Source organism: Eleutherodactylus coqui, chromosome 1 (genome assembly GCF_035609145.1).
Source record: "Eleutherodactylus coqui strain aEleCoq1 chromosome 1, aEleCoq1.hap1, whole genome shotgun sequence".
In the NCBI taxonomy this organism is placed as follows: domain Eukaryota; kingdom Metazoa; phylum Chordata; class Amphibia; order Anura; family Eleutherodactylidae; genus Eleutherodactylus; species Eleutherodactylus coqui.
In genome coordinates this window covers 429,488,624-429,503,505 of record NC_089837.1, presented here as the reverse complement: position 1 = coordinate 429,503,505, position 14,882 = coordinate 429,488,624, and the positions used below count along the sequence as shown (strand labels likewise).

Here is a 14,882-nt window from a genome sequence, read left to right as displayed (position 1 = left end):
GGGGCTTATCAGTCCAGCTGTCCATTTATACATATAGTTCTGGAAGTAATAACAGAAGATCAGTACAATGCAGAGTTTTATGGAAAAATGCTCCGGAATTCTGTTTTAGTTCAGATTTGTATTCTTCATGAAGGAATTTGTCAGGACAGATGACAGATCCTCTATATTGACTTGGTTTTAATGGATGAAACTCCAAGCTTGAAGGCAATTTTGGTGAGGTGTTGAAATTAAAACCGCTTCTCGGTGAGCATAATAAAACATGAGTCTAAGTGTCAAAGGCACTGGCGTAACTATAGGGGATACAGGGGATGCGGTTGCACCCGGGCCCAGGAGCCTTAGAGGGCCCATAAGGCCTCTCTTCTCCATATAGGGAGCGCAGAACTATGAATAACACATTATAGTTGGGGGCCTGTTACAGGTTTTGTATTGGAGCCCAGGAGCTTCAAGTTACGCCTCTGCGTTAAGGGTTTAAAAGAAGTTGGGGACCCCAAGATAAACTTTTGCACCTGGGCTCATGAGCCTTTAGCTACGCCCCTGGTCAAAGGGTATATAATAGAATTTTTGGGTGGAAATTGTGTGTCATAGCGTTATCACTGTTTATATAAAAAATGTACATTGACCTTCATTAGGCAAATATTTGCAGTGGGTTTTTTTGAGTATATTGTACTTTTGGCAGGTAACCCTATTTATTGATTCCTACAGAGAAATGTGGGGTTATTATATATGGAGCTCCGTAAGGACAGAATAGTGAGAATAAAGAATAGTAGGGCCTGAATTTCTACAAGTATGCCCAGTTTGGATTCAGCATCTCCATAATGATCTGTGTGAGAACCCATTGCCTTCAATGTCTAAATATTAAAGACCAGCTTACATATACACCAAAGGCACAGAGTGGCAGTATTGTTCATTGCAACCAGACTACAGACTTTACGTTCTACTTTGCCCCAAAATGAAACCATAGCAACCACCGACGGAACCGGCGGTGCTTGCTATGGACATTGCCTGCACAACCGAAGCCAACAAATGCTCTGAAAAACTACCTAAGCCATAACTGAAACAAGTGCATTCAGAATTTACCATTCATATTTAATGTGGCTAGCAATAAGGTTTTTACATAAGACTTGAATTTCTGGATTCCAACATTGAAAATACAGCCCAGTTTTCTGTAATTATGTCATCTTTATTTAGCAGGGATACTTTGCGTTGGGGAATATGGTATAAGTTACGACATAATATATAATGAAGCAGACTCGCATTAACAAAATATATTAAATTTTAATACAAAAATGTTTCAGCTGCAAGTACCAAAATATATGTACAGTAAGCACAAGTTAAATATATGTACAAGTGGAGAACAAACACTATACAGTACAAAAATTAAATATTTTATATGACAAAATATAGCAAAACAAAACTGTTTACAAGTGTTAAAATCTAACAATTATTGGGTAACACTGTATTCATTAAAAAAAATGTTAGTTATTTAATACTTGATAATAAACACTGACGTGCTTTTAAGCTAAATACTGATATTCACAAACTGCAGTAATAAAAGGCACTGAATCCCCTAAAGTTATTGCCAAAAAACATTCTATCATATGTTCATGATGCAGGAAAGATACATGCTGGGCATTGGAATAGATAAAATATACAGTAATAAGGCCGCCTGCAAAGCCTGCATAGGAGTGCATTACAATACGCACTCCTATACAGATGGCCGCGGTTTGGCCGCGTGAAATCTCGCACGGCAAACAAACCACGGCATGTCCTATTTTTGTGCGGGGCTCACCTGCAGACGAGCGGGTCGGATCCGGCGGCGGGAATTCTCGCCGTGGGACCCGACCTGAGCGCCTGCAGAGACGAGCGCATACTCACCCGCGCCTGGCGGCCCCGGCTCTTTCCCGCGCCCGGCGGCCAGGTGAGTGACATATCTGTGCGAGGCTCTGCGAGCCCCGCACAAAAATAGGACATGCCGCGGTTTGTTTGCCGCACGACATTTCGCGCGGCCTAACCACGGCCGTCTGCATAGAGTGCGTATTGTAATGCACTCCTATGCAGGCTTTGAGCGGCGGAAATCCCGCCGCGGGATTTCCACCCGTGTGCAGGCGGCCTTAGGAAGAGAAAATTGTAATGTCTATTTGCCATAGAAAAGACCAACATTGACAGTACCTCAAAATTAGTGAGAATATCCAGGGGTGTCTAGATACACAGACTAAGCATTCGCTAACTATCATATGGGCCTTCTCACTGTGATATCATACTGTATATAAGGTTGCCATCAGCTGGTAAATTGAGACTGTGATTATGTTAAACTCAAGTTAAAGGAGTTGTCCAGTTGTAAACTACTGATGGCCTGTCTTGAGGATAAGTCATCAATAGTAAATCAGCAGGGGTCTATCTCCCTTTAAAGGGGTTGTCCAGTTGTAAACTATTGACGGCTAATGGGCCATTTACACGGGACGATTATCGCTTAGTGTAAATGCAAAAAAGACGTTTACTATTCGTTCACTATTCCTTATCGTTCACTTTCAGTCAGCATAAAAACCATCGCTAGATTGCGAGTTTATTGTCCAATGTAAATGCTCCCCACTCAGTGCTTCACATAGAAAGTGACGTGCTGAGCGAGAAGCCCGCGATCCAGCAGTGAAGCCTGTGCATCTAAACGCTCTGCACGAGCACCAATGACCTTAGCTGTGACGTTAGCACTCATGCAGTCGTTTAGACGACTGTCGTCCCATGTACATGACACATTATGCACAAAATAGGTCATCAATAGTAGATCAGCAGGGGTCTGCCACCAAGGAGCCTCCTGATCAGCTGTTTGCTGAGCTTTTGTGCTCCTACTGAACTCTACAGGAAGTATACAGCCCTGTTCTCACTGCAGTGGTCAGACTTGGTATTACAGGTATTCAGTTCAATGGGAACTTTGCCTGTAATACCAAGTCTGACCACTGCAGTGAGAACAGAGCTGTCTGCTTCCTGCAGAAATAAGCTCAGTGCATGAACACAGTGTCCCAGCAAACAGCTGATCAGAGAGGGTCCTTGGTGGCATACCCCTGCTGATCTACTATTAATGACCTATTCTGCACATAAGCCATCAATAGTTTATAACTACACAACCCCTTTAAAGAGGTTGTCCAGGAGTTTTACTGTTGATAACCTATGCTCAGGAGAATTGATCAGAAAGGGTTTGCTGCTCAGGATCTCCCTGAGCAGTGGATTGCTGGACCGCTATTAATGTGGACAGCGCTGGAAGCAGATGGAGCCATCAACATTGCAGCAGCCTGGTTTAGTTCTTCAGGCACAGCTCCTTTTGAAATCAATGGGAGCTGTGCCTACAGTACAAACCCGGGTCACTGCAATATGGACAACACTATCTGCTTTCAGTGGATTCCACACTGATAGCAGGCACAGCAATTAGCTGAATGGCAGGGATTCGGAGCAGTGTATCCCTGCTGATCAAATACAGATGGCCTATCCTGAGGATCAGTCATCGAAGTAAAAAGATCCAGACAACCTCTTTAAGGCTCAGATTTTTCTCCAAAGACAAGATGGCAGCCATAGTTCTATAGTCATTTGCTGTTATCGGTTGATCTGTGCCAGCAGATCAATGAAATGAAGTACCGATGGTGTCATAACCTTAACTAATTAGTCTGAGCAGGCAGCATCCCTCTCTGGAGGGCCAGCATGTTCACATGTACAAGTGTTATTTTAATTGACAACATGTAATACTTAATTTCCCAAGTGGTGGCAAAACAGGGGAATTGGATACTTATTACCAGTGTCCCCAGCAGATAACATCTGATCACTGGATGTCCAAGCAGTGGGACAATGTCCAAGCACCTTATGTTTTGGGGATGGGGGCCTTCGAAAGAAAATTAACAATAATTTTAAGTACTTAAAATATTTAGAATATGAATATATGATATAGATTATATATATAAGTTTGATCAAACATTTAGATTCCGGCACATTTGTTAAACAAATACCACAAGATATCTTTCCCAAACACATTTTCAATACGAATTCAAAGGGAGAAAAAACTCTTCCTGTCAAAACTCCCCCGCACACTTGAAAAAAAGTTTATCAAGTAGAGCTGAATAGAACAGCTGAAAATGTTGAGTGCAAATGTCACCTCATGCGACACAGCGGACAAAGTGTATTGTGACTATTATTAAATACAGTTTAAATGGCTCTAGCAATTCTCTTTTAAGAATTTATGGTTGAAAATATACGTAGAGCACAAAGCGTTACCCAATACAAGAATGATTCTATTATATCTGTAGTAAAGGATGCAATGGGGAACGTACCATAGAGGCAATCTATATAGCTGCTATGGGGCCCTTAGAGAGAGGGGGCTCAGTCAAGCGGGTGAGAAGCTGTATGGGGATGTGGTACAATGAAAATTGGATGGGGCATCAGGAATTCTTGACATTGGGGATTACAAAGCTAATGATATGGGATGAGCGAGCGTACTCGCTAAGGCAAACTACTCTAGCGAGTAGTGCCTTATGCAAGTACCTGCCCGCTCGTCTCTAAAGATTCGGGTGCCGGCGGGGGGCGGGGAGCGGCGGGGAAGAGCGGGGAGGAAATCTCTCTCTCACTCTCTCCCCCCTGCTGACTCCCACAACTCACTGCTCACCCCCGCCGGCACCTAAATCTTTAGAGACGAGCGGGCAGGTACTTGCATAAGGCACTACTCGCTCGAGTAGTTTACCTTAGCGAGTACGCTCGCTCATCTCTACTAGTGATCTTAAGTAGCAACTCAAAAGAGGACTCATTTTTCTGTCTTCCTCTATGTATGCCACCAGTAGGATCAATGGTATCCCAAATACCATATGTACTGTATGCAATGGAGAATATATACATAGAAAGCCGTGACTTGTTTTATTGGGAAAATAAGTAAAAAGTAGCGTTACTGTAATATCTTCTTTCTATTTTAGGTATCTTCAAAAGTTTAATATAAAGTCAAGAGATAAAAAAACAGTTCACATGCATATGATGAATATACCATGTGGACAAGAAGTTGCTTCATGCACAGGATACTAGGTCAATCCTCTCCAGCCTCGGCAACAATTAGTGAACTTTGTAAACTTGTATCCAGCATCAGACAGGAAAAAAATTTAATTCTCCATTAAATCATATCTTATTTGAATAAGGATAAAAGCCGACGTAGCGACATGGCATGAGCAATGCTACATGTTTCAGACCTTCATAGTGGGGACTTTCTTCATGGCCATGATTTTATGGAAGAAATATTTTCCCTCTCTGATGCAGAATAGAAGTTCACAAGTATCTTTTAAAACTAGATGACTTGAACTATTTTTTTCATTTATCGTTAACCTTGGGTGCCACCTCCTGATTTTAGCACCAGCCTACAATATGTTATTATTAGCCATGGGAGGCCACAGTAAGGCGCAGTGTAAGGGGCTTGAAGGCATAGGCATTCAGAACAGTATTACTAAATAATATGGGTATTGATAATGTGCATTCTTTCCTGACATCCATTACAGTCAATTAGTATGAATGAACTAAAAGTATATAATTTATATATCACAAGACATTACATAATGCATTCAGTAACATACTTTTCTGGATAAACATTGTATACACCTAGAAGACAAAAAAAAAATTAAATAGCTAATAAAGATAATTCTCATGCCAGCATGAAAACAATCATCTCTCTAAATCAATGCTTAAAGTTTGGCTTCCAACATATGAACACATAGTACTGCTTGTGACATTCTGCTCTATTAGTTGATATATAAATAAGGCACTTATGTACGACCACACATTTTAAAAAGGGTTTACAGTACCTGAATACCCAAAAATGTCAAACACTGAAGGCAAAAACATTGGGATTAGCCATTTTGTGAGTTTTGCAGCTGCCAAGATTAAAAAAAATTACAGGTGAATATCAAGGACCTTAAAGGCTCCAAAATAGGTTGCTTCCTGAGAGGGGTCCAATAATGCTGCATATGTGGCCTTGATAAATATTTCCTCTCCAGCAAGTAACTTGAAAATGCCTCCTTGATAGACCGAGTAGAAGTTGTACACTTCATCTTTAGACCACACTGCAGTACTTCCACCCTTCAGTAAGTATTCAGGCTGTCGTCCACTCCTTGATTTACAGACATAAATCATGAGCTGCATAGGTTCTTGAGTGATCTTCTTTAACACTTTATGATGTCTAAAGCAAATATTAGCATACACAAAATAATATCCATCTTGTAGGACTCTTAATGTTCCATTGTTGTAGCTCATATTTTGTATATTTGCCCAACCTTCTTTATGATTCCAAGACCGTAGGTGCACTACGCCATGGTCACCTTAAAAAAATATATGTAGTCAGTATGTGATACTACTGGTATCCAACAACTCTAAAATGCAAATTAGTGAAGACATTTTGAGATTGGTAGGATCGGTGTTAAAATATATGAAATATTCCAACTGAAAGATTATCTTACTGAGCAGCCTGCAATTCTAATATTTATTTAGCCTCAGGTCAGTTAGGGTGGTCTCATTGATGAACTGAATGGCTGTGATTGATTCATCAAGCGCCAGCTTTGATTGGCTGGTGCTCGATTCAATCACAGCTCTCGTTTGCTGGAGGCAGGGGAATTAAGAGCCCCGTTACCAAGAAGAGAATCTTCTGTCAGTGCGAGGACGCTGCAGCCTGCTGCAGCACCAGGGAGGCCAGCGCGAGGGACAAAGATGCAGGGGCTAGGTGAGTATCGCTCCGTGAATGGAGACGGAGTGGGCCAGGGATTATTCCAGCCAGTCAGCCTCCATTCACAGTAAGCAGGTTGCTCATGGATGAACAACTGCCAATTTACACAGCCAATCTTCATTTGCTTTTTATGCCTGCATGATACAAACAAATTATTGCTCGTTGTTCAGATCGTGCCGGCATTTATGATGAATGATTATTGTTCATATTACTGCGATCCAGCAAAACTGAACAGTGTAGACAGCAGCCATTCACTTTTGAATGACTGTCTGCTTACTGTGAATGGAGGTGGGAGTGGGAGAAAAGAGAACACTCCAGCTCCATTCCGGCAGCGCTGTGAACAGTGCCAGTAATACTGGCCCCTCTGTAACTGCACAGGGGTGAACATCACTAGGATGAGTGTCAGGAATTGTTTGTCTGACAGTTCGTCCTGCCTAAGGGGACCATTAGGACTAGGGTGACCAGAGGAAAGATATTAGTCCTAATATAGTTAAAGGGACTATCCCAAGATAGCTGAGATCCCGAGTCCAAGAACAGGAGTCCTGCTTCGGTATTATTGTATCTTGACGCCACCAGGAAGTCCTGGTGGAGTCAAGATTGACAGGGGGGTGAGGCCCCCTGAACGTGATTAGCTGCACATCTTAGTTGCCTAGAGGTCCTGGAAGGCCACTAATGCTGCAGAAGGAAGTGCTTCACTAAAGGATGCCAGGCTGCACCTCTGTTTCTTGACGGCCACCGCTACTGCCCAGGATTTCCCCTGCTGAAACCCCCATTGCCTGGCAGCAGAGCAAATGCCAGCACCCAGCTGTCTGTAGCAGCGCAGAGCACCTTCACCATTACTGACTGCAGAGAGAGTTGTGTGTAGGCTGTTTACCGGAAGCAGCGCAGAAGCCACTCCACTGCCCCTTGCCAGATATGTCAGACATTGCGGTGGGCAGCAGGGAAGACAGAGCGCCGACTCTCCCATAACTCACACAGGCCATGCAGACATACAGCAGCACGGGCAGCGGCGCCATACACTCCATGCGTCGCCAACACACTGCATCAGGACAGCACGGAGCGTACAGCCGCAGGAGACGGTAACTTACAGCATGTGGCGGCATAGAACAGCAGGAGGAGGACACTTGGAAGGCCACATCAGGGACTCAACTGCGGCGGAGAAATGTTACTTACAGCCTCCAGATGCATGCAGGTATACCAGGATGACAGGTGTGAGGCCACAGCGCCAGGACAGCGGTACAGGCCTGTAGCTGTCCAGGTCTGTTCACTCACATTGCACTTCGTACGCCTCACATTAACCCACTTTAGCACCTTCAAGGACCTTTGTACCTTCACCCTATCGGGAGCTAGGGGTGTGACAGGAGCGTTCCTCCTGTCAAGCCCCTAACTTCTGGTGGTGTCAAGATACACTAATACCTCCTGCTTCTCCCCTCCTCCTCACTGTGGGCTTGCTGCAGCCCAGCAGTGAGGAGGAGATTGAATGGTATGGTGGTCGCATATGCACAGTGCTGCTCTATTGAGCTTCAGATAGGGGCTAACAGAGATAGCCGAGTGCACATACAAGTCTATTTCTATCAGCCTCTGTGAAATTAATAAAGAGACACAAAGCACGTGCAACTGCCTCTCTGTTCAGTATGATGTCATTGTGGGTGGGTACCACAACCCCACAGTGGCATGAAAAGGGGGACATGGTGAGACCCCCACCAATCAGACTTTTATCACCTATCCGCAGGATAGCTGATAAAACTGTCTTAGCAGTACCGCTTTAATTAAACTTACAAAGCAGAAACAAAAATGGCTGATATAACAGGAGAAGAACTGCACATTTCATTATTTGACGATGGATTGGCCATATTTCATTATGAAAATTAATTTTGTATTTTCTGTGAAATAGCCATTAAAACTGAATATAGAAAGAAGAAAGTAGGCAGGAGTTTGAGTTTATTTTCAAATCCTGGACCGCAATTCTGTAAACTGTTTGCATTAGTAGTAGTTCCAATAAAAAGAAACAAGAAGGGCCATGAACTTATGTACCTACATGGTGGTTAAATATGCAGATTTATGCAGAAATAACCCTCACCGATCTCATTCATAAAAGTTCTGATAAAAGCAAGCATTAAAAAACATTTAAATGAGACCTTGTTGAAAAATGCTTTTGCTCAGACATTAGTCAAGTGGTTGAGTGGTCAATATTTATTTAGGACGGGCAGACTGGAAGCCAGCAAAAATTATAGATTTAAAGTGGAATATAAAAAGCTCCCAACAACTTTTTGGCAAGATGTGCTATGGTTTGGTTAAAATCAAGTAATAATTTTAGCCAAGTTATGGTCAGTATATTACTATGTGCACTCATGGACCTTATGTCTGGGTGGTCAAATAAGATTGCTCAAGTGACAAAATGCCAGATTTTAGGAAGAGTCAGAAGAAGCTGAATAGAAGTTCAGTAGAAATAAAAGTGCACTGGACACTAGACCATGTCATCTGCTCATTTTCCACTAAAAATAAGGTTTGATGAATGCTTGTTCAGCGAACAGCTATCTTGCCCCATACACATGCACGCTTGGCTTGCTTTCTAAATGCAGAGTAGAGAAAGCCGCTGCCAAAGGAGTCTGGCAGACAAATCTCCCAGAGAACAAAATGAATCAGGCAGTTGCAATTCAAATTGATATAAAATGCTGATTGGTGGCGATAGTTGGGGTTCTGCATAGAACTTTGAATATTTTGAAAAGAACATAAAAAGTACACTTTTGTTATGTGTAGGGGCAACTATTTTTATATAACCTACCTGAAGTACTGTTACCCAATGTAAGATGCGCAGCTGGCCATGTCTGGTAGTTATTACTCCTTGACAAAACTGGATCATAAGTAGCTAAAAATAAAATGGAAATAAATTGTTGCCAAACTGTTATAGCAGGTGTACAATAATAAGTGTAAATAACAGCTTACCATTTCCTATATGAAACTGCCTTTGTGCACTTAGCCCTTGTAATGCCTGTAAAGTTCAAAATACAACATGTTATAAAAAAAAGAATCTTCCAATGAAGTGCAGGTAATACATTGCATCAACAGTCCAATCATCCAAAACATAAAAAAACCTGCCTAATATAGTCTGGTCCCCTTCATGCAATCAAAATAGCTCTGATTCATTTAAGTATGGACTCTACAAGACCTCTGAAGGTGTTCTGTGGTATCTGGCATCAAGATTTTAGCATCAGATCCTTCAAGTGCTACAAGTTGCGATTTTGGGCCACAGATCAGACTTCTCCTCCCAGCACATCACAGATGCTTGATTGGAAAGCGATCTGGGGAATTTAGAGGCCAATTCATCACCTTGAACTTTATAGGAGGATTTATCATTGCGAAACTGGGGTAAAATAGTCTGGAAATTTGGTGCAAACCCTACGTGCTCTAAAATTTTGCAGCCTTTTAAAATATGTGCGCTCATGACTGTTTTACAAAAAGAGAGCATGACTTATAGGCATGGGTGTGGCCAGACCAACTTTACAAATTAAAGTATAATTTATACCAGAAACTGGCATAAATTATACATAAAATCCAATTCTGTACCCCAAACACGTGACGCAACTGCAAATTTTGAAGAAAAAAGAAAGAAAATAGGAACTTTGCGGCATATTATACTCTGAATGAATTGCTTGTACATTTTTAAAACCCCAAAGACATGAGATGATGAATGTAAAGAACTACAGCTTCTTGCCAAATCTCAAACCCCATTAAGGGCTGAAATCCTGGAAATTAGGATTATGCCAAGTGGGGGAATATGTAGTGCACCCTATTATTTTTTGCAAAGATTTAAACTTTAAACATACTCTAAGTATTAGAGTCAATGCTGGCAAACCATGCCCCAGGGCCTGAAACCTCCCCACCTCCAGGGTCGACAAATGGGAACCAGACCCAACCACATGATGCAAAGACACATCTATGAAGTCAGAGGACTGCCAGATTCACCACCCATTAAAATGCTGATATTTGGCAGCCAAATTATATATATATATATATATATATATATATATATATATAAAATATACATATGAAAAGGGGTTTGGAAGCACTAAGCCACCCACATCCTTGGTCCTCTGTAACAACTCCAACCTGATTTGTGTTTGTTTCTTCCACCACACCAAATTCCGAAACAGAGAATTAATATAGTAAAACCTGTCCAGTAGAATCCATACTGGTGAATTATGCAGGACATACAATAATTGGTAATGAAAGAGAAATAGCTTGAGGATCAACAACTCCAAAAAATGGTGATAATGGTACAATATAAGTACTTATGTTGTCATACCAGCACCTACACTTTAGACACCATGAGCTACATCTGCAGCCTGGTTCTGTCCACACAGTTTCCTTATTGGCCGTGCTGGTATGGCAACATAAATACTCACCGTAGCCATCCAGCATTTTATGCCTTAGCATTTACTGAAGAAGAGGTCTATCCTTGAAATGGGTTTTTCTGCTGGTTATACTCCTCATTTAATAAAATCTTCTTACCATCATCACCATTTTTTGGAGTCATTACACCTTAAGTGATTTTTCTTTCACTTCCACAGTGTAATCCTCGACCTGTCTTGTACAGGTATACATCTGCCCAGCAGCACCTCACCCATACACTTATACCACCATTCCGCAACAAACTGTATATCCACCCATGGAGCAGCTCCACCACTCTCTTTTTACCCATACAATAATTGGGGTATTAAAATAAAATTTGATCAGATTCACCCGTCCTACCATTCACCCGTCCTACCACAAAGAGTCCCAATTTACACTACGCTGATACCTGCCTTTTAAAAGTGAGTAGCAAAGGTTGCAAATTGAGGGTCTCATACTCCAACAGGGAGGCAGAGATGTTAATACCCAAGTATTTAAATTGAGATACACATTTTATTGACCTACTACTCACCACTGGGGGATTTAATAATGAGTCTTACAGGAGCACAACAGATTTGCCCCAATTAATAGAGAACCCCGATAGCACACCAAAATGGTCTATGAATAAAATAAGCACCTGCAAGGGCACACTCATATCCCCTATAAACAGGAGCGTATCATTGGCATATAACACCACTTTTGCAATATGAGTGTGCCATTGAAATCCAACTATTTGGGGGCCAAGTCTAATCGCTGCTGCTAGCGGTTCAATGGCAATGGCATTCCTTGCACCATTTTAATAAGTAATAGCCACTGCACACTAGGAACACCCCATCTGACCCGATGTTTTGGAGAGCTGCTCTGACACATCACAATTTGACCCCTGTAAAAATCAAGCAAAACTTTAGGCTTGCCCAATTTTCCAGATTAGAACACAAAGATTTCTGACTGCTCACTTGTTGCCTAAGATATCGCCTCTTAACAGGCACTATGGTCACAAGATAAAATGTTAGTCATTTCACATGTGAGTGCTTTTAATATAATGGCTGATAAGTGCATATGGCTTGTCTAGATGGTCACTAATATGTATCTGTACTTTTACAACTACTTCTATTTTAGTGAACTGTTATGATAATAGCTTGTGGTGTTTATCCATGAACATAGAACACTACAGGTATGAGTTAACCCCTTGAGTGGCACGCCCGGAAATTTTCCGGGACGAGCTCCACTGCCGATAGTGATATAGCCAGGAAGATTTCCGGGCTATGTATCACTATGTGAGCTGCAGAGCACAATGCCACAAGCTGTGACATTGTGCTCTGCCTGCACTCTCCCACAGAGAACAAAGCAAGGGCTTTGAGCAACAGAAGCAGAAGATGTTGCCGATATGCCGGCAATCTCCTGCTTCTAAGTCTCCTGCTTTGTTTATAGGTCCATCGGCTTGTCAGAAGCAAGCCGACTGTCTCTGTGGCAGGGAGAGCTGGTGCTTGGCTGTCAGAGGACAAGCAGGCACCAGCTCTTACAGCAGAGATCAGAGAAAACCTCTGATCTCTGCTGTGTTAACCCTTTACATGCTGCAGTCTATGTGACTGCAGCATGTAAAGAGCTGTCACTGCAGCATGTAAAGGGCTATCACCATCGGACCCCCGTAAAGTGATCAGGGGGTCCTGATGGGTCCCTGTGGAAGTCCCCTAAAGGGGCAAAAAATTTTTAAAAAGTTAAAACAAAAGTAAAAAAATTATTTAAAAAAATAAAAATAAGAAACACTTGTCTCCCATTACTTTGTAAAAAATTGAAAATAAAATTACACATGTGGTATCCCTGCATCATAATGACACAGAGAAGGAAGTTAGTACATTATTTAACCCCTTAATGACATGGCCCCTTTTTTTCTTTTTTCCCCCATTTCTTTTTTCCCCCAATCTCCCTACAAATGTTTTTACAAAAGTTATGCAATACATTATATATACCCAAAAATGATGCCATAAAAAAGTACAACTTGTCCCGCAAAAAACAAGCCCTCATATGGCCTGGTCAATTGAAAAATAAAAAAGTTATGGCTCTTGGAACGCAACTGAAAAATTAGTTGAAATTCAATGATTAGACCATTTAAGAAACCTGCCGTGGTGGGTACGACAGGATGGTAAGAAACCCGCCACTCAAGGGGTTAAGGGATCAGTAATGAAATTGCTACAATGTTTTACCTTTTGTTCACAAGTTGTGATATATTGTTGCATACTCTAATAAAAGAATTCTAAATTTACAGATAGTAATAGTATATCAGTGACTAAATTATGCAGCATGAATATTTGCTTAGTTCACTTGCTAACTATGAAGGTCTATGCATTATGCAATGTGTATATTCAAATTTCAATATATGCAATGTATGTAGAGTTTAACTGTTTTTAGGTTGAATTCACACACACTTACATTAGTGATCTGCAACGTCTAACTCTCTAGCTGTTTTGAAACTATACATCTATCTCGATTGCTAACTACAGAATCGAGAAATTTAAGTCCCATATGAGTTAATGGGGCCAACAAGAAGAATCTTCTTCTTGTGTCAAAATCTATAGTCTAATGCTCAAACTTACAAGAAACTGTACAGTTACTAAAAACTAAGGAGCACAAGCTTATATGGACACCTTAAATATAGTACTAGTCGAATTACCAAATGATTTAGGTGATTAAACTAGTACTATATGTAAGGTGTTCCTACAGTCAGAAGTGGACACTTGTTGAGCACTTTAATTTTTAGTAACTGTATGACTGCAGAAGCGGTTTATGATGGCTAGCAGGGATTGCAGTCAGTAGGTCAGGGAGCATGTTATCAGGCGGAGTACAGAGGGCTTTGTTTAGGGAATGCAGTATGCCTCCCTGAAGAGGTGCATTTTTAGAGCACGCCTGAAGTTCTGCGAGTCCTGGATTGCCCGGGTAGCCTTTGGTAGTGCATTCCACTGGACTGGTGCTGCTCTGGAGAAGTCTTGGAGGCGGGAATGAGAAGTTTGAATTAAAGGGGTGCTCAGTCTGGTTTCCTTAGCAGAGCGGAGAGCCCAGGCTGGGTGATGGATTGAGATGAGGGAAGCAATATAGGGGGGTGCTGCGCTGTGGAGGGCTCTATGGATGAAGGTAGTGAGTTAAATTGAATTCTGTTTTTAACGGGCAGCCAGTGCAGTGACCAGCACAGGGCAGAGGCGTCCGAGTAGCGGCTGGACAGGAAGATGAGAGTCTGGAGCAGGGAAGGCTGATCAGCAACGAGTTGCAATAATCAAGCCGAGAGTGGATGAAGGCAACAGTAAGTGTTTTTAGTGTGTCCACAGTGAGAAAAGAGCGAATTCTTGCGATGTTCTTGAGGTGCAGCTGACATGTTCGGGCCAGAGATTGGATGTAGGGGGTAAAAGAGAGATCAGAGTCGAATATGACCCCAAGGCAGCGGGCATGTTGTCAAGAAGTTATGGTGGCGCCACACACTGAGATGGACATTTCAGGATGAGGTCAGTTAGTGGAGGGTGGAAATACCAGTAAGTCAGTTTTAGAGAGGTTTAGGTAGAGAGAAGACATAGTGTTAGAGACAGCGGACAGACAGTCGGTGATGTTTTGGAGGAAAGGTGCAGAGATGTCACAGGAAGAGGTGTATAGCTGGGTGTCGTCAGTATACAGGTGGTATTGGAGGCCAAATCTCCTGATGGTTTGTCCAATAGGGGCTGTGTAGATTGAGAAAAGTAGAGGGCCGAGGACCGAGCCCTAGGGGACCCCAACA

At 42.1% G+C, this 14,882-nt stretch overlaps 1 protein-coding gene across 1 annotated transcript in view; it reads right to left on the bottom strand.

Moving 5' to 3' along the window:
• Positions 1–2,005: 2,005 nt before the first annotated feature.
• TNFSF11 (TNF superfamily member 11) overlaps positions 2,006–14,882 on the bottom strand; it is a 35,715-nt gene continuing 22,838 nt past the window's right edge. The window contains exons 3-5 of the mRNA XM_066581749.1: positions 9,677–9,722; positions 9,516–9,599; positions 2,006–6,329 (exon numbers count right to left, since the gene is read on the bottom strand). Of these exons, the coding sequence (XP_066437846.1) occupies positions 5,905–6,329; positions 9,516–9,599; positions 9,677–9,722 (555 nt within the window). The 3' untranslated portion in view covers positions 2,006–5,904. The remainder of the gene's footprint in view (positions 6,330–9,515; positions 9,600–9,676; positions 9,723–14,882) is intronic.